At 43.2% G+C, this 18,401-nt stretch overlaps 1 protein-coding gene across 1 annotated transcript in view; it reads right to left on the bottom strand.

Annotated features, from left to right (window-relative positions):
• The window catches only part of SERINC5 (serine incorporator 5), a 101,487-nt gene that overhangs the window by 48,772 nt on the left and 34,314 nt on the right, over nucleotides 1-18,401 (bottom strand). Inside the window, exon 2 of the mRNA XM_080680193.1 lies at nucleotides 3,562-3,729. Coding sequence (XP_080536319.1) covers nucleotides 3,562-3,729 — 168 coding nt within the window. The remainder of the gene's footprint in view (nucleotides 1-3,561; nucleotides 3,730-18,401) is intronic.

Genomic DNA, 18,401 nt, shown 5'->3' with positions numbered 1-18,401 from the left:
GTTTCGCCTACAGGGACTTCATTCCCTATGCAGGAAGCCTAGCCAAACCATTTTTAAATAAGTACATTCAGGGGACAGGCAAAGAAACATTTATAAGAGCCTCTATGAAACTCCCATTTATAAGAACCCCTTCTCTCTCTCCTCCTTTCCTCCCTCTGCTCTGACACCAAATCACACCACACACACAGTCACACACAGTCACACACACCACTGCTGGGTCCACTGTCCTAAGTATCTCTGTCTGTTTCTCTGATGACAGCCTCCTACTCTATAATGAACCTACAATGGCTACCCATTTAACATCAGACCATGGTCAAATGACACACCTGAGCACTGAAATTCCTGCAAGACTTGGTCATTTTACCTACTCATGTCTACCCTTTGTCCTTCTACACATGCCTGTTCTTGTTGTTTTCTCTCCTCTCTACCTGTACAGTCTAGTCACTAAGAACACATTCTGCCTGGGTTCAAATCCCAACTCCACCAACCAGAGCTGGAGACCTTGAGTAAGGTACTTAAATGTTTCAATGTCTCAGTTTCCTCATCTGGTGAGTAGAACAGTGATGAATGAGATGATATACAGGTAAAAGTTCAGAATAAAACCTGGCACCTGGTATCACCCAATAAATACTAGCAATTAACACACTCATTATCACACAAGTCACTTTCTCCATGAAGCCTTCCCTAGCAACACGACTCAATATCTTCTGTTTCTTAAGTGTTCTACAAACAATCAGAAATCATAGATACTGGCCAGAGTTTTTCTGAACTATTTCACAGGGCAGGTTACATGGATGGTAATTCAAATGTTAAAATTATTACTATAAAAATCACATCCTAAAATATGTACCTGTAGCCCAGCTGGCATGGCTCAGTGGTTGAGCATCCACTTATGAACGAGGAGGTCACGGTTCAATTCCCAGGCACAGGGCACATGCCCAAGCTTGGTCTCAATCCCCTGTGTGGGGCAGCCAATCGATGATTCTCTCTCATCACTGATGTTTCTATCTCTCTCTCCCTCTCCCTTCCTCTCTGAAATAAATAAAAATGTATAAATAAATAAATACTTGTGGCTCCCAAATCATCACTGCCTCCAGTAACATTTCTGATAGGTTTGTATATATTTTATATGGTTTCAGGTTTTGTTTCTTGGATACAAAGTTTAATTCTACAGAGACTGAATACTATTTTATTTTTTTAATATGTTTTTATTGACTTTTAGAGAGAGAGGAAGATGGGGGAGAGAGAGAGAAACATCGATTGGTTACCTCCTACTAGTATACGCACACCGACCAGGGATCAAGCCCACACCTGGGCATGTGTCCTGACCAGGAATTGAGCCGGTGACTTTTCAGTGCATGGAACGATGCTCACCAACTGAGCCACACCAGCCAGGGCTGAAAACTTCTTAAGAGCAAAGAGCAGAGGTCGTACCACAGACATCAGGTTCACACTGAGAGTTCCTACCAAAGTACCTCAGTGGGTCCTCAAGCCAATCCTTGTTGAATTTAAATAGAACATTAAATTACCTGAAAAACAAAGGTAGTATGTGGAAGGTTAAGTGGACCTTCAGAATAAGAATTAAAATCTACCCTGTAAGCCCTGGCCAGGAGGCTCAGTTGGTTGGAGCATTGTCCCATACACCAAAAGGTTTCAGGTTCGATTCTCAGTCAGGGCACATACAGGAGGCAATCAATCAATGTTTCTCTCTCACATCTCTCTCTCTCTCTCCCCTCCCTCCTCTCTCTCTCTTTAAAGTCAATAAACATATGCTACGATTAGTATAAAAATAAAATCTACCCTGTCAGTATTCCTCCTCTTAAACTTCTTATCACAAACATAGAAAATTAAACCATGGTAAGAGGAAGAAAACCCAAGACAAACACCATCAAGATGGAGTGAAACCTGGTGCAAACTAATAAGGCAGCCTTAGTTCTTGGTCTCGCTGCCTCCAAACTTCCACAGCACGTCGTGCCTACTCTCATATGGTACTTATTCACTTCCACCTTGTCTTATGCCTCAGAAGATTTTATGCCTTGTCTTCTGAATTATCAGCTTCGTTTCTCACAAGTTCGAATGCCCCATGGCGCCCATTGTGGTGCCTTACTGAGTAGAGTGAGATCCACTGTGTGAAGCAGAGGAGAATCTTAATCTCACAAGTTTGGATAGTAGTCCTGGTATATTCCAGATCATACAACCACAATTATAAAAGCATTACCTAACAGAAAGCTTCAAAGGGCCTACTTTAACGAATGGATAGGAATATATCAAGTGAGTTTTTAAAAAATGGCCGTTTTGATACCCTTGAGTGTATTTAAAATAGTCTGTAGTTTCAGCATAAGGTTGGGGAGAAGGAACACCTCCTCGGAGTGCTCCTGGGGATGCCATCTCCATTAGGGGAGGCGTTCCAAGAGCACAGAGCACTTAGCTGTAAGGGCAAAGGGGCCTTGCAAAGCTCACCTTTCCTCTCCCTTTCCCTCAGGGAGCTGCCCCAAGGAGCATAACTGTTCCTCTTCCCAGCAAACGGTGCCCCTGCAGACAAAGCCTGCCCTGGCCCCGTGGACCCCCGAGTGAGTAAGTCTGACTCATTTTGGGGATCAGTAGTAGGATGCCCACTTCCTTGCAGATACAAGCCACATTGTCTCACATCAGGTCTATGAGGGAGAAAAGTGATGTTTGGCATGTACCTGCTGACACTATAGTCTTTTTGTCGATTTGTTCAGAACCTGGGAGGGGAAAGATGGTGTTGTAGTGTGCGTTTTTTAATATATTTTTATTGATTTCAGAGAGGAAAGGAGAGGGAGAGAGAGATAGAAACATCAGTGATGAGAGACGCATTGATCGCCTGCCTCCTGCATGTCCCCTACTGAGGATCAAGCCCACAACCCAGGCTTGTGCTCTGACCAGGAATCCAAACCGTGACCTCTTGGTTCATAGGTCGATGCTCAACCACTGAGCCACACCAGCTGGGCAAGACTGTGATATTTATTGGACTCCCTCAAAAACCACAACACATCCCCGCCCCCATCATCTGGCTGATTAATAGCCTACTATGGGGAAATTCCAGAAAAAAGGTCCTATATGTGTCTCTAGCAGCATCAGTGCCCAAGAAATGTCTGGAGACACCCACTCTACAAGTAACATATCCAGAAAAGTAAAAATCGCCCTATTGCTGCCTCATTACCTGCGGAATGATCACAGGCTTTATCATACTTCCCCTACAGGCCAAATTAAGTGTTTTATAACAGCTACTTCCTGAGATACTGGCAGCCATCCTTAGAACAAGAAAAAACTGTACATCTAATCAGAAACGCTATAAACAAGGCTGAGACAAAACACACAATCCTCTCCACGAACAGTATTAGTCTGCATCCACACTGCTACTAAAGATCAGGAAAGCATTAAAGTGGCTTCCCTGAAGGTTTGGAGAGAGTGAGTGTACCCAAAACCACACTGGGGTGGGTGGGCCCAGGTGGGTGGGCCCATCCACTAAATTGGATGTTTCCCACACACCCTCATCAACCATCAGAACTGAGAAGAGTTGAAACAGGACAGACTTACGTGCTCTTTCATCTCATTAGCCACGGTTTGTGACATCATGATGCAGCAGAGGACAGAGACGAGAATGAAGTAGAGGGCATACATGAAGCGGGTACTCCGGGACTGTCGGATCTTGGGGCAACAGCCACAGCAGAGAGAGCAGCCAGCAGTCCCACAGCAGCAGGCCAACTGAAAAAGAAACACAGAACATCCTCTTAAAGCCACTGCTTCATAAACCTGCTAACCACAGCCCTCTGTGGGTCAACCTTTCAGCTACCATTTTTCTGAGCCATCCTGCCCTTAGAGCATGCTGGGACAGTTTAGTATGTGAACAAAGCTTTCCGCAGAATGGGTCTAAGGTTGCCTTTTTTTTTTTTTTTTTTAAATATATTTTATTGATATTTTACAGAGAGGAAGGGAGAGGGATAGAGAGCTAGAAACATCGATGAGAGAGAAACATCGATCAGCTGCCTCCTGCACTCCTCCCACTGGGGATGTGCCCGCAACCAAGGTACATGCCCTTGACCGGAATCGAACCCGGGACCCTTCAGTCCGCAGGCCGACGCTCTATCCACTGAGCCAAACCGGTCTCGGCTAAGGTTGTCTTTAATGATAAGCATTAAGGCTTGGGAAATGCCCAATAACTAAACAGAAAAAGCACAATTCACCTGAAGCACTATAATCATCACTCTTTTTTTAAAAATATATTTTATTGATTTTTTACAGAGAGGAAGGGAGAGGGATAGAGAGTTAGAAACATCGATGAGAGAGAAACATCCATCAGCTGCCTCCTGCATACTCCCTACTGGGTATGTACCTGCAACCAAGGTACATGCCCTTGACTAGAATCGAACTTGGGACCCTTCAGTCTGCAGGTTGATGATCTAGCTACTGAGCCAAACTGGTTAGGGCAGTGGTCGGCAAACGCATTAGTCAACTGAGCGGTAAACTATGGCTCGCGAGCCGCAGTTTGCCGACCACTGGGTTAGGGCTATAATCATTACTCTTAAGCAAAATAAAGATTTCCGGGATCAGCTAAAAGCAAAAGAGGCCAAGAACTAGAAAAAGGCCAAAGTGAGGTGAGGAGAACATGAAAAACGGAATCAGGCCCAAGAAAAGGACTTGTCAAATTCCATGAGCAAAAGAATGAATTGTATGAGCACCCAGGCACATGCTGGGATGTAAAGGCTATGTATGCTCGCACCTCCTCCTCTGCAGGGAATAATGGGAGTGTCCAACTTGAAGCTCACAGGGAATAGATGCCTCTTACCCACACAGTATTGACCGCAGCTTCATGCCCCTAATGTAAGTTCTCAGGCTAATGTGCGGGGCATGGGTGCAGAGGAGCAGAGACCTCCTCTGTACCACTAATAGCACACACACCTTTTATTTGGGGAAAACAGCTTTTTTTTTTTTTTTTTAAATCTCTGATTGGGCTTTATTGGCAACCATACATTATTTGGGGATACTAAACAAAATATGAATTAAGTTTCCAGGTTCGGGTCTGATGCTAATTTTTTTTTTTTCTTTTCAAAGACTATTTTTTAGAATAGCTTTAAGGTTAACAATAAAATTGAGAAGGCAGTACAGATTTCTCATATTGACTCTTACTCCCATACATGCATAGCCTCCCCCGTTTATTAATATTACTTATAAGAATGGTACTTTGCTGTTGTTGTTGTTAACACAGATGAACCTATACTGATACATCACTATCACCCAAAGACCATGGTTCACCTTAGGGTTCACTGTATAGTCAGTCAATGGGTTTGGACAGATGTAAAATGATACATATCCATCATTTATAATATCATACAGTGTATTTCCACTGCTCTAAAAGGAAACTAGATCTTTAGTAAAGCATAAGGCAATAGCCCTAGCTGGTTTGGCTCAGTGGATAGAGCATCAGCCTGCGGACTGAAGGGTTTGATTCCCACCAAGGGCACATGTCCAGGTTGCAGGCTCGATCCCCAGTAGGGGGCGTGCAGGAGGTAGCCAATCAATGATTCCCTCTCAACATTGATGTTTCTATCTCTCTCTTCCTCTCTGAAATCAATAAAGGTATATTAAAAAAAAAAAAAAAAAAAAGCATAGGGCAATAGAGTGTAGTGTTAAAAGCTCAAGCTCAGAGCCACCCTGCCTGAGTTTGGGGATAGGTTCTGCCACCCACTACTAATTCTGAACCGTGAGCAAGTTACTAACCCCTTTTAAGACTTATCATTTATAAAGTGGTAACAATATTTATGCTTATGCTGTGATCTCTTGGACCTAATCAGACACACCTGGTGTCAGGGAGGGATTTCTACAAAAGAGATGATTATAAACTGCAAATAACAACTAAACCTATATACAGTACAGTACAGTCTATATAAAACCTACAACCTAACAATTCAGTCTCTTGATAATGATTTGGAAGGAAGTTCAAGACCTTGCATGGCTGCAAAACAAGCATCAATTAGAATGCCACACTATAAACATCACTTACAATGAGAAGAGATCACAGGTAAACAGGTATGAGACGGGCTGTAATCACAGAATGTTAAGACAGATCTTGGAAATGTCATCTCCCAAGTTATTTCATCTACTTCATGAAACCGCCATTGTTTGAGCCCTTGGACATTCTGCACTATATCATTATTTTAAATTTTTGCTAATGTACTCTCTCCACCTTCATTCAGTTTCCCAAGCCATCTTCCTCAAAAGACTCTTCTTGCTTCATAATGTTAGGCCACTGCTTTGTAAGATTATTCTACTTGGGCTGAGCTAACAGGCCACACAAGTAGGACCCCAACACCACTGCCTGTGTGGTATTCTTACAGATCACCTTCCTTTACAATTCACTCCCTCCGGTCTTCTCTCTGGGCCCTGCCTCCCTCCTCCTCTGCCTTCCCAATTCCTTCCCAACTATCTCCTTCATTGGTTGTTACCTCTTTAGTTCTGTGGTCTTAGATAACCTGTCTTACTGTATGTCAAATTCAAATGCGATCTATTTTGGAAAATATATATTTTTAAACACTCTCCTGTTCCATGGTAGAACTTTGCCACAGCAGAATCAACATTTAACCTTAGTATCTCCACAGAAGAGAAACAGACACTTACATAATGTAAGCCTATCTGGTCATTTAAAGACAGATAAACAGTGACAGAGAGATGCGATTATGGAAAATGTGAAAAGAAAGCCATACTGTTTTAATCTTATTCTATTACTAAAGTCAGGCAGCATACTATGGATCTGACTTTTCCAACTTCCTTACTCACCTTCACTCTCTATATAATTCTATTGTATGATTGACAGATAGATATACTAGTACATATATACACACGTGTATATTTTAAAATCCAATAGCCTTTTTCTAGTAGTTATTTATCAAAGCAAACTATGCCAACAACCAAGGGAACAAGTGCATTATCTTTAGCTTAAAAAAAAGACTAATATACACAAGTAGAAACTCAAACCAGCATCCATAAAAGAAATGTTGTATTATCCTCTAAAAAAATCTCACAGCCCTGCTGATTTACCACTTCTTTCTGGAAAAGCAAAATTTAGAATAAAAGGGGTTCACATCCAGCCCCTGCCACTTACGGCTTTTTCACTCTGACTATGTCACTCTCCTAATCCTCACTTTCAAAACTGGAACAATTCCTGGCCAGCCTAACCTCCAGGGCTGTCACAAGCTTGAAGAGAAGTGCCAGTATCTTGTTAGCAACAGAGGGCCAAAACTTTTCACTGAACAAGTCAGGGTACAATAAACAAATAAATGTAGAACACCAAGAGTGAACCCTATGAACTTTGGATAATAATATGTCACTATACTAGTAGGTTCATCAATTGTAACAAATGTACCACTCTGGCAAGGCGTGTGGGTAATGAGGACTGTGCACGTTTGGGGCAGGGATATATGGGAAATCTCTGTACCTTCCTCAATTTTGCTGTGAACTAAAACTGCTCTAAAAATTAAAGTCTATTTAAAAATAACAACAACAGCCAAAACCGGTTTGGCTCAGTGGATAGAGCGTCAGCCTGCGGACTGAAAGGTCCCAGGTTCGATTCCGGTCAAGGGCATGTACCTTGGTTGCGGGCACATCCCCAGTGGGAGGTGTGCAAGAGGCAGCTGATCGATGTTTCTCTCTCATCGATGTTTCTAACTCTCTATCCCTCTTCCTTCCTCTCTGTAAAAAATCAATAAAAAATATATTTAAAAAAAAATTAAAAAAAAAAAAATAACAACAACATGCCAAGTTAGCGTGGCTCAGTGATTGAGCGTGGACCTAGGAACCGGGAGATCACTGTTCAATTCCTGGTCAGGGCACATGCCCGGGTTGTGGGCTCGAGCCTCAGTGTGGACGTGCAGGAGGCAGCCGATTCATGATTCCCTCTCATCATGGATGTTTCTATCTCTCTCTCCCTCTTCCTTCCTCTCTGAAATCAATTAAAAAATAACAATAACAGAGAAATGAGCAAAACTGTGTCCATCAATGCCTCAATACATGGATGCTGAATGAAAAGTGTACAGTAAAGTCATAATGGCAACATTCCTCAAAGGGCTGACCATCCCATTCCACAGGGCATGTGCACAAGTCCTGTGCCACACTCTGAATTTCTCACACCAGCATTACATCACAAAGTATTAGGACTTTAATTTGTACGTACTGCACACTCTCATGTTCCACAAGAAATTATTATGCATTCTGGAAGGACACAAGACAATCTCTTTGGAGGCCAAAGCTTGCAATTTCTCTACAAGCTCACCCTGCATGTATACTTACACAGGGGCACGGAGATTTAGGTGTGAGGTTATTCACTACAAGCATGGAAACAGTCTTATTCTCCAGATACACAGGGAACCAGAAACATGAATTATAGGCTATCTACACAATACAATGTAGTTAAAAGAGTTAAGTCAGTGTTCTGGGCTGAACTGAGTTATCTTCCCCACCCACACACTCCCCAAATTCACATGTTGAAGTTCTAATCCCCAGTATCTCAGACTATTTGGATATAGGATCCTTAATAACGTAATTAAGGTTAAAAAAGGTCATTGGAGTGGGCCCTAATCCGATATGACCAGTGTCCCTGTAAGACAAGATTAGGACACAGACACACAGAAAAACCATGGGAGGACACGGAGAAGATGACCATCTGCAAGCTAAGGAGAGAGATCTCAAAAGAGACCAAGTCTTCAACTCCTTTATTTCAGACTTTTAGCCTCCAGAACTGTGAGAGTTTAAATTTCTGTTGTTTAAGCCACTCAGCCTATATACTTTGTTATGGCAGTCCAGCAAACTAACAGTCATTATGCTCTGATATTTTATATACCAATACATGTGGGGAGGAAAAGAAGACATCTCCTTCTCACTGTTCTACTCTCTGCTTGTGTGTTTACTATGTGCATGTATTACTGCTATAATTTTCAAAAGAAAAAAAAGACTAAGTAAAGCGACTAAATGTGATGATATGATATAAAAGAATTTGCAAATGTGGCATTGACTCATGGGATTTATTTTTCTTTCTGAAGAAGCTTCCCCTCCCCATAGTGGCAAAGAAAAATATCGAAGAGTCCTTCACACCTCCCTCCAGCTAACTTCATCTGAAATAGCAACAGCTTGAGTAGCCAAGGCTTTTTTTCTAAGTACTTTGTCCTTGCCAGGGCAGAGTCTAAATGAAAGGATGAGCCACTGCTTGCTGCTCCCTGGAGCTGGGCCTCACCCCAAGTGTTATTTTCCTTCTCCTGTCTAAGGATCCTGACAACACACACACACACACACACACACACACACACACACACACACGCGCACACGCACACACACCACAATAAATAAATATCAGTCTCCCTCCCTGTCCTCCCACTGGCCTTGGACACAGACAGTTCTTCTAAGGACTAAGCCGGGGAATGTGAGGAAATGATACAAAAACATGAGGTAGGGCTGGTAGTTAACTTCCAGGTTCTTCTACTGTCAAATTAGAAAACACAATTCGTTTATTACTTAGACAAAGGTCGCCAACCTTTCGGACCTCATGGACCACCAGTGGTCCGCGATCCACCGGTTGGCAACCGCTGACCTAGTGCTCCCAGGCAACACCAACAGGAAAGAGCAAAGAATCAGGAAGAAAGCCTGATGTCATAATCAGTGTGAGCATACACACACCATGTTATCTTATTCATAAGAGTCCTCCTCTCTCCATCAGTCTTATTCTCACAGGGCCAAGAGGCTTGGTTGGCCACCAGGTTATCAAACCCACAGGGACCAGGAGGGAATAACTGGGGGAAGGGCAAAGGTCCGAGAACCTGAGGACCTGGATTCCAACTCTGTGGCTCTGGGTAACTCCATTCCCTCTCTGGGTCTTAGTTTTCCTCGCTTATGAACTGAGGGAGCCTAGGTCAGTGGTCGGCAAACTGCGGCTCTGTTGACTAATGAGTTTGCCGACCACTGGCCTAGATGACAAACAGTAGATAGTGGGAAAATAGAGGTTTCATCTCACATTCAACTCATTGTGGCAGTGGCATCCTGGAATGCTGTGCTGGGTTCTAAGGCTGAATGGCTCAGGCAAGGAAAATGCAATGGTCAGCAGGTACCATCTGCCAGAGACATGGTGGCATCCATGCAAGAGGTGATCTGACATCCCTACCATCCATAAATGCTTAGATGTTGAAAAACAAACTGTAAGAGGCAAGCACACTGAGTTAACCCCAAAGTGAGAAAGAAAGAAGAGAGGAAAATCAATAAAAAAGAGAAAAACTGGACAGCAGATCAGTCAAAAGCTCTCCAAGCGCCTCACAGGAACTGTGAGCATCACTCTAATGGCTTCATGGTCTCTGTTCTGTCAGGTACAGCTCACACAGCAGTGAGAGAACTCATTCATGACGATGGCCCAGGCATCACATTAAGTCATGCTCCCTTGGCTCCACTTAGGGAGGCAGCAAAGTACATAGGACATTCTGTCACAAGAACCAGCCCAAAAGTGGGTCACATTTTTCAGTTTTGATGCTTTCGTTTTTGGATGTGTAAATTCCTCAGCAATGTGGAAACCATTCATCAAAAAGACATATTCCTCGAGGGTTGTAGAGAGCCAAGCTGGCTTTTGGACGTCTAAACTCAGTCCAAACTGCAAAAGGAAAGAAATCTTCAAATCTGGCACCGCCCTTCATTCAGTCCCTTTTCCTGACTTGGAAAAACAGGATCACTAGCAGAACCGAGGAAAGACAGAAGAGATTTTTTTAAAACTACATTAATTATAGTACTGTTCCTAATAAATGGGGGGGGGGGGGGGAGGAGCAGTGAGGAAGTGCCTCAAAAATAAAAGCTGTTGAAGCTATTAGAAGCAGAACCCAGGTGTTTCTGGGCATGCTGGGGGATTATAATATCAAGGAAATATAAGAAAAACATTATTAAAGACATAAAATTGGGTTCAAAATTTTTCATTAAACAGTGCTCTTGATAGGGGCAAAAACAGAATGTTGGGGAACCAGCTAGAATTATAAGAAATAATAATCATGCTCTGTTAACCGTGATTGTTTTGTTCTGATTAGAGAAGGCACGTTCTAAATGCAGCCCATCCTCCCCATTTGGAGCTGCCTATTATCATGGAAAGATTAACAACTTTGCTGCAGAAACCAGAATCGCCAGCCCTTTGAAGACCCCAGCCCTCTGCTTACCTGATAACTGCCCATTTGGCATACCCTTTGCCTACTTCCCCATGTAGTATTTGTCCTTCCCAATATAAGCAGTGGGCTTATGGTGGGGTGCAGAGCAGATTTTTGTGGATGACCTGCTGCTCTCCCATACTGCCAGCAGTATTGGAATAAACACTCATATATGATTCAGCCGTGTCTCTGCTTAACTGGCTCAAATAGTGACAGGCAACACGACCCACTGATTGGTTACATTCTCTATACTTTAATGATATTTAGATTTCCATAACTTTCAGTAACATACAATACTGTTCCTACAGTGTCACATCCCACTTTCCTTCTTTCTCCTCTGAGGCTTTGTTATTACCTATGAATCATGTGTGGTCAACAGAGAGGTGATAAATAATTGATTCTACTTGGATAGTAACAGTCATTTTAAGTTCTAGATTCCACAACCAACATTTTACAGATCATTCTCCTCACTCCAAGCTCAGAAACAGCTTCCCATTGACATACAGACTTTTTTCCCACCACAACAGAAAGGCGGTGGGGGTGGTGGCAAATTAGCAACTCTTGTTCCCACCCCCCTCCGTGGTGCCAGGTGCTACCCTTTACTGGTGGTTATGCAAGGAACTGATGACACTTGAAAGCCAGGAGAACAAAAACACACAATTCCTCTGCCCCACAAAGGATTATCCCCCTGCACCACACAGGGTTGCAGGTAGTCCCTAATTCACAAAACGATTGTTTCCTAAAACTCAGCACATATCGTATACTGTGTTAGTGAGCTGGTTTGTATGAGCTTACAGAGGATTTCTCCCTACAAAGGAGTATTAAGCCACCTGTTAAAGCTTACTTAACCCACAGTATTAGCTAACAACAATGGACACTTAGTAATTAATCTCTCACTCTCTGCAAGGCACACAAAATATTATTATTAGCCATTATATCACCTCCACTTTACAGAGCTGAGACAGAGGCTCAGAGAGGTTGGGCAACTTAAGGTCAGAAGAAAGCTGGCAAGTAGCATAAAGATGGTGAACAGGACAGAGCACCGACCTGAAACTCTGGTTGCCTACAGAGGGGAGACTGGCTGTGTGAGGAGGAGGATGCACAAGAGGAAGCAGTTTTTCTCTTTTGTCCTTGGGTGTACGGTAAGCAATCAAAACATCTGGAGAAGGCATCTCCCTTTTTGGGCTCCTTCCTCTCTCCCAGGCAATTCTGGTCTCAGTGGACCTAGGTGACCTTTATTAGAGCTCTGCCCCAAGCAGCCGAACCACCCCAATCACCCAGCTCCCTACCTCACCATCAATTCCCACCCCACATTAAAAGCCCTATTCCTAATCCTATGAAAATAACAAGATCATCCATTCACTCAACTATTATTATATTACATACCTACTGTTTGCAGTGCTAATTCCTGGGAATGCAGCAATAAGAGACCTTGTTTCTCCCCCTCACTAAACAAAATACAAAGGTATACATAAGAACGACCATCTATGTTGTTTAGAAGAGAGAAAAGAAACCTGGATGTTCAATGAAAGAGTAATGATCACTGAAATTGTGGTACATACATATTATTGAATACAGGGCATCTATGGAAATGATACAGATTGTACAGAAAAATTCACTGCCAAGATATCCATACTGTATTAACTGGAAATAGTTAATAACACAGGAGTATAGAGTTCGATAGCATTTGGGGTAAAAATATAACATGACATAGATCAGCAATAACAACAAAAAGCAATCTAGAAGGATATCCCAAGATGTCAACAGTAGTTAACAGAGTTGTAGGATTACAAGTGACATGCTTTTCTGTATTTTCTGAACAAGCACATATCTTATCATTAGAAAAGCATTAAAAATTTTTATTTTGGAACAAAACAAAGCCACATCCCTGTTCTATCTCCTATTTGGTAAGCACTCCAATACTTGTTAAATCAATCAGCCAATGAGAAATGAAATCCACTTCAGTTGTGATTGGTAGAAAACAGCCACAGTGAACTATCATTCTAACTACGGCATAAACTAGAAAATTTATGTCCTGGGCTGGCAGCTCAATTGGTTAGAGCATTCATTATCCCAATATGGCAAGTTTGAGGATTTGATCCCCAGTCAGGGCACAAGCAACAATCAACCTATGAATGTATAAATAAATGAAATAACAAATCGATGTTTCTCTCTCTCTCTCCAATAAAGTTTTAAAAAACTAGAAAATGTTTACTGTACTATACCTTTAAAAATGGGACATTTTTTGTTTTTTTAACACAAAAAAATAAAAATTCTTTAACTCCTGTAATATTTTTGTTTTATTTATATAAATAAACATTTACTTGGTAGAATTTAAAACAAATAAACATCAAATGAGAAAAATTAAACCGCTACCTATAAGTCCAAGGAGTTGAGCAAGCTATATATTTGCCCAGCCCAGAAATTAGCTCGGTTTCTTACATTTTTCTCTTTTGAGTTTAAAGAATCCCTTAAAACTCCAAGGTTTTCACAGTCATTCCCAAAACTGTGGCAGCAGGATTCTGGGGGTTTGTCAGAAAGGAGGTTCTGACAGGTGTTTCTCACACAGGTTCCAACATTCCAGAACATGTTAGTTTCCACAATCAACAGCATTTCCATGAAAAGCAAAGTCAAGGGTCAGTGTCCTTCCTTAAAGGACACTTAGTACCCAGAGGGTCCAAGTCTGAAATGGGCAAAGACAGGCTGTGAGCACACACGGTGTCTGACCAGGGGCTGGGACAAAACCAGTTCCCCTGGTACGGAATCCCTTTCTCACGAGGTTAGGGTTTCTTTCAGCACCAAGGAATGTTGACCAAGTTCTCTGTTCTCAGACAGCATTTGATTCTTTGAAGCATTCCATCACACCACCCTCCACATGTGATATATTTTAGCAGGTTTAAGGTTAAAAGGTAAACTAACTCCACTTTCAATAGAAAACAAACATTCCTGGGAGATCACTTAGAGCAGGTTGACAATCTCAGCCCCATGACATTGGGGGCCCTGTAATTCTTTGTTGTGGCTATCCTGTGCATGCATCCTTGGTCTCTATCTACAAAATGCCTCTACCACCATCCCCTCCTCCTCTGCCTCATAGATGGTGACCAACAGAAATGTCTCAGACAATTGTCCTCCCCATCTGTTGAGAACCACTGATTTAGAGGTTAAGAGCAAGAGCTATGGAGTCAGGCTGTCTAGGTTCACACCCAACCTCAAACACTACCTGATGATGCAGCCTTGGACCAATTCCCTAGGTCTCAGTTACCTCATTTGCAAAATGGGAATAAAAAAATACCTACTTCAGGGTTTAATGAGACAAGTCAGGCAAAGTTCTCAGCATAGAGCCTAACAAAGGGTACACCTCCTCCCCATCCGCCCCCCCCCCCCCCGCCAAAAAAAAAGCTGGTTGTTATCATCTGCATCATCATAGTCCTCTCCCTCTTTCCCAGAGATGCCCATTCTCTTCAGTCCATCAAGTCAACATGGAAAGAAGATGGGGGAGGGGATCAAGCATTAATGCCCGATTTATAAGCTTTTTTCATTTTCTGCTCAAAAATGCATCTATTGAAGGAAAACACTTCTAGAAACAAAATTCCTAAGAGCTGAACCCAAGAGAGCATCCTATCCACTTGGGGGAAAGTTCCATGCGTTTGGAAGCATTCCTACATGCCCAAAAGCTAAAGCCATCTGTATGTCCTCCAAGGAGCGAACAAGCAGTCCGAACACTCATTTGCACCCACGAAAGCCACAAATACCTGCCGCAGAACAGGGCTGAGAAAGAGGAGTTAAAGCGAGTTCTAGAGGAGAAAAAAAAAAGGTGTAAGAAAACGATGCCTTGAAATGCAAAATAGAAAAGTCTAGGATGTGGGAAGAGAAGTGCTTATTAGGTTTAAATCATTTTTTAAAGTTAGTTTTAAATTTCCTCATTGAAATAAGGAGGGAAAGAATCGTACTTGTTTAACTTTATAAGAACTTAACAACAAGCAGTTAACGAAACACAAAATCCCAAATTTCCCTGATTGTGTCATGGAGATCATGTAGTAATGGAGAAATCTGCCAAGCCCCTTCCGAGAGGTGCTTTATGCCAGCCCAAACCTGCCAAGCCTCAGAATGCTTCTCAGCCTGGCCAGAGAGCCAACCCCAACTACATCCAAGCGTGCTCTGGGACTGGGATGTGGGGAGGGAGAGACTGTCCTCTGCCCTCCTAGGCTCTTTCTGTTGTTCTAATTACATTGACATGAGACAGATTAGATCAACAAGAGAAAATAACCAACTTTTATTACATACCTACATACATGAGGGGTTCAGAGACAGAAAGTTAAAATGAGGTAAACATGGCATTCTGAGCTGAGGATGAGGTAAGGCGCCTTGGGGCTTCCGAGGGGAGGAAGGTAATAATTTGCAGGATGATAAGAGGAGCAGATGTTCAGTAATGAGAAGTCTGCCCTATCCCATAGTTTGGTCATAAAAAGTTATTTCTGGTGGTAACTGACATTATGGGGAAGCCCCCCAATTTAAATCTTTAAAGGAGAGGTAAAAGTTTATATTGGGGCCACAGGGTCTCCATTGCCTTCAGCTCAAAAGAATCCACATGCCAAAGCAGCACATCTGGGGGGCCTGGTCTGGACCCCTTCAGAGAACAGATGTGAGCTATGTCACCGGCTCAGACAGTTTGAGCAGGGAGGATCCCAGAGCTCAGCTGGGCCAGTAATTTCGAGTGCTTAGCAGTGCACTAAGGAGTCAAATTCTATGTGCAACTCCAATGCATAAAACATATGGATGCACTATGATTCCACAAATCCATATACAACAAATATTTATCCAATGTTTACTAGTGACCAGGCACTGTTCTAGGAGCTAGTAGTACAGTCCCTGTCCTCATAAAACGTATATCCTAGTGAATTTCTATCATAAAACTCAGCATCCCAAAATTCTACCCAAACGGAAACCCGCCACAGCACCTAATCTGAGACTCAGGATGGTTAGGTGACTTGGCTCCAGAACAAATCCAGGGATGAGCATCCGTGGGCCAGCAAAATACACACCAGTTGAAACAACTCAGCAATCTGGAGGAAGGATGAGCTAATAAATAACTGAGCCTTTGGTTCTCACGCTTCTGCTATCTATAGTGCAATAAACTAACAGACAATCCAAACATCTAAATGAAGTCATGTTAAGTAGGTTAAACAATGCTCTGTTGACCCCAGTAAGAAGGTAGTGAATGTCTGTGTCCTATTGCATTTTAAAAGGTTTCCATCTCAACACAGTTAAAATGAAAGGCTGGCCACAATGAGTCAACCCTGGGGTGACCATAAAACTGAATGCTCTGGAACATACAGCGTAGGGGTGGTAAATGCCCCACTTCCTGATGTATCTACCTCCCTCCTTGTGAAAAGCAGAAAGCAACAAAGCCCCTCCTCCCAACCCACATACAAGGTCAATTGCTGATCAGTCTCCCTCCCCACAGCACAGAAAGGTGCCACTCTTCTGACCCACTGCCTGGTGACAAGACACCTCTTTGAAGGGCAGTCTAGCTCCCGTGGTTCCATGCAAGGAAGCAGTCAGGATTTCACATCATCCTATTCTTTTTTTTTTTTTTTAAGATTTTTAAATTGACTTTTAGAGAGAGAGGAAAGGAGAGGAAGAGAGAGAGAGAGAGAGAGAGAGAGAGAGAGAGAAACATCAATCTGATGGGCTACCTCCTGCACGCCCCTACCAGGAATGGAGCCTGCAACCTGGGTATGTGCCCTAACCGGGAATTGAACCAGCCAACCAAGAGCCACACTGGCCAGGTCTAATCCTATTCTTTTTCAGGCACAAAAATGCCCAATAAAAGATGGCGCTTCAAACTTGTTTTCACATAAATGAATAGATAAATTGGAAACAAATGGCAGGCAATGGGCCGGGTCTGGATGTCATGGATGGCACGGCAGGAGCAGGAAGGAAGGGGAGAGGGAGGGAAAGGCCCACATTCACTTAGACCCCTGTTCCTCCTGGGGAAACACAGGACTGACGAAGACACTCCGACAGGGTCACCCTCAGCCCTCCCTGTAATACACTCCATCCTTCCAGATGAAAGCCTGGTGGCCACATGAAATGCCGGGCTTAACAGCTCTTGCTTGGAGCTGAAGTAACAACGGCACTATTTTCCTACAGCTGAGGAAACACGTTCTCACAGTTAATTTCACCATTCATCAGCCCCCAAAACAGCAGGAAGCCTTCTTTCCAGCCTCCTCTCCTTTCATCCTCGAAAGTTATCTCCTCCCATCTCTGCTTGAAGAGGAAGGAATGAAGAGGTCTGTGCCTTTCCCAAGCAAATATCCGCAGGCAATTCCCTTTTCAACTGAAGCCCTGCCAGAGGCCCTGTGGAGTTTACCAGCACCCCCTCTATCCTGTTCTGACCAGGCCCTCATGACAAAGCTGGCTGCACAAACCCAGGGCAGCACTGGCGAGGCTGCTTTGATTCAGGTACGGGCTGCCTCTGTGGCACCAGCTGGCAGGCAACTATCACACAATGCACTCCCCCCTGCAAGTCACGCCAACTTGAGAAACTTCCTGTTAATGTTCTTAAACTACATTTACAAAAGGAACGAGGGCCAAATGAAGGAGCCCAAGAAACATATTGTTTTCCTATCAACATACCAACAGAAATGAAAATATTCTTACATGGGGACCCTCCACCCCAACTTTCATTTTTTTTTATTCATCAGGGCATTGCCTATGCAAGCGAGATGGGTGGGCAGAGGGGAGTCTAAAGAGAGGTTTCCCCTGAGGCATGCTTTTTAAGGAAATAAGTCACTCCGGTTGGGAGTGGTATTCCCTTTGCTTTTTAAAACTATAACTATAGTGCTCTTCTATCAGCCCTAGACTGTGAAGACCAGCACCCAACATCAAAAGCAAACACAATGGACCACAAAGCCAGGCTGATACACAAACTAAATGAGCTGCTATTGGTAAGCAGGCCAAAGGGGTAGGCAGTTCAGGAAATGGGCCTTAATTACAGTTATTTGTTCAATCAAACCTAGCATTTCTCAGTCCAGCTTCAGGGAGTGGATGTTGGACTGAGCAGAGGGTTCCTTTGAAGACTCTGTCTTGCTCCCCTTTTTTCCCCCAGAGCCCCCAGGGGCAGGAAGCAGGTTGGGGCCTGGGCAGAGCTGGCAGGCAGCCTTGACCCTTCAGGGGAAGAAAGAAATCAGACAGCCCTGGGCCTGACCTCCCAGA

This window comes from Plecotus auritus (assembly GCF_963455305.1).
Source record: "Plecotus auritus genome assembly, chromosome: 7".
Classification (NCBI taxonomy): domain Eukaryota; kingdom Metazoa; phylum Chordata; class Mammalia; order Chiroptera; family Vespertilionidae; genus Plecotus; species Plecotus auritus.
This window is presented reverse-complemented; position numbering and strand designations above follow the sequence as displayed.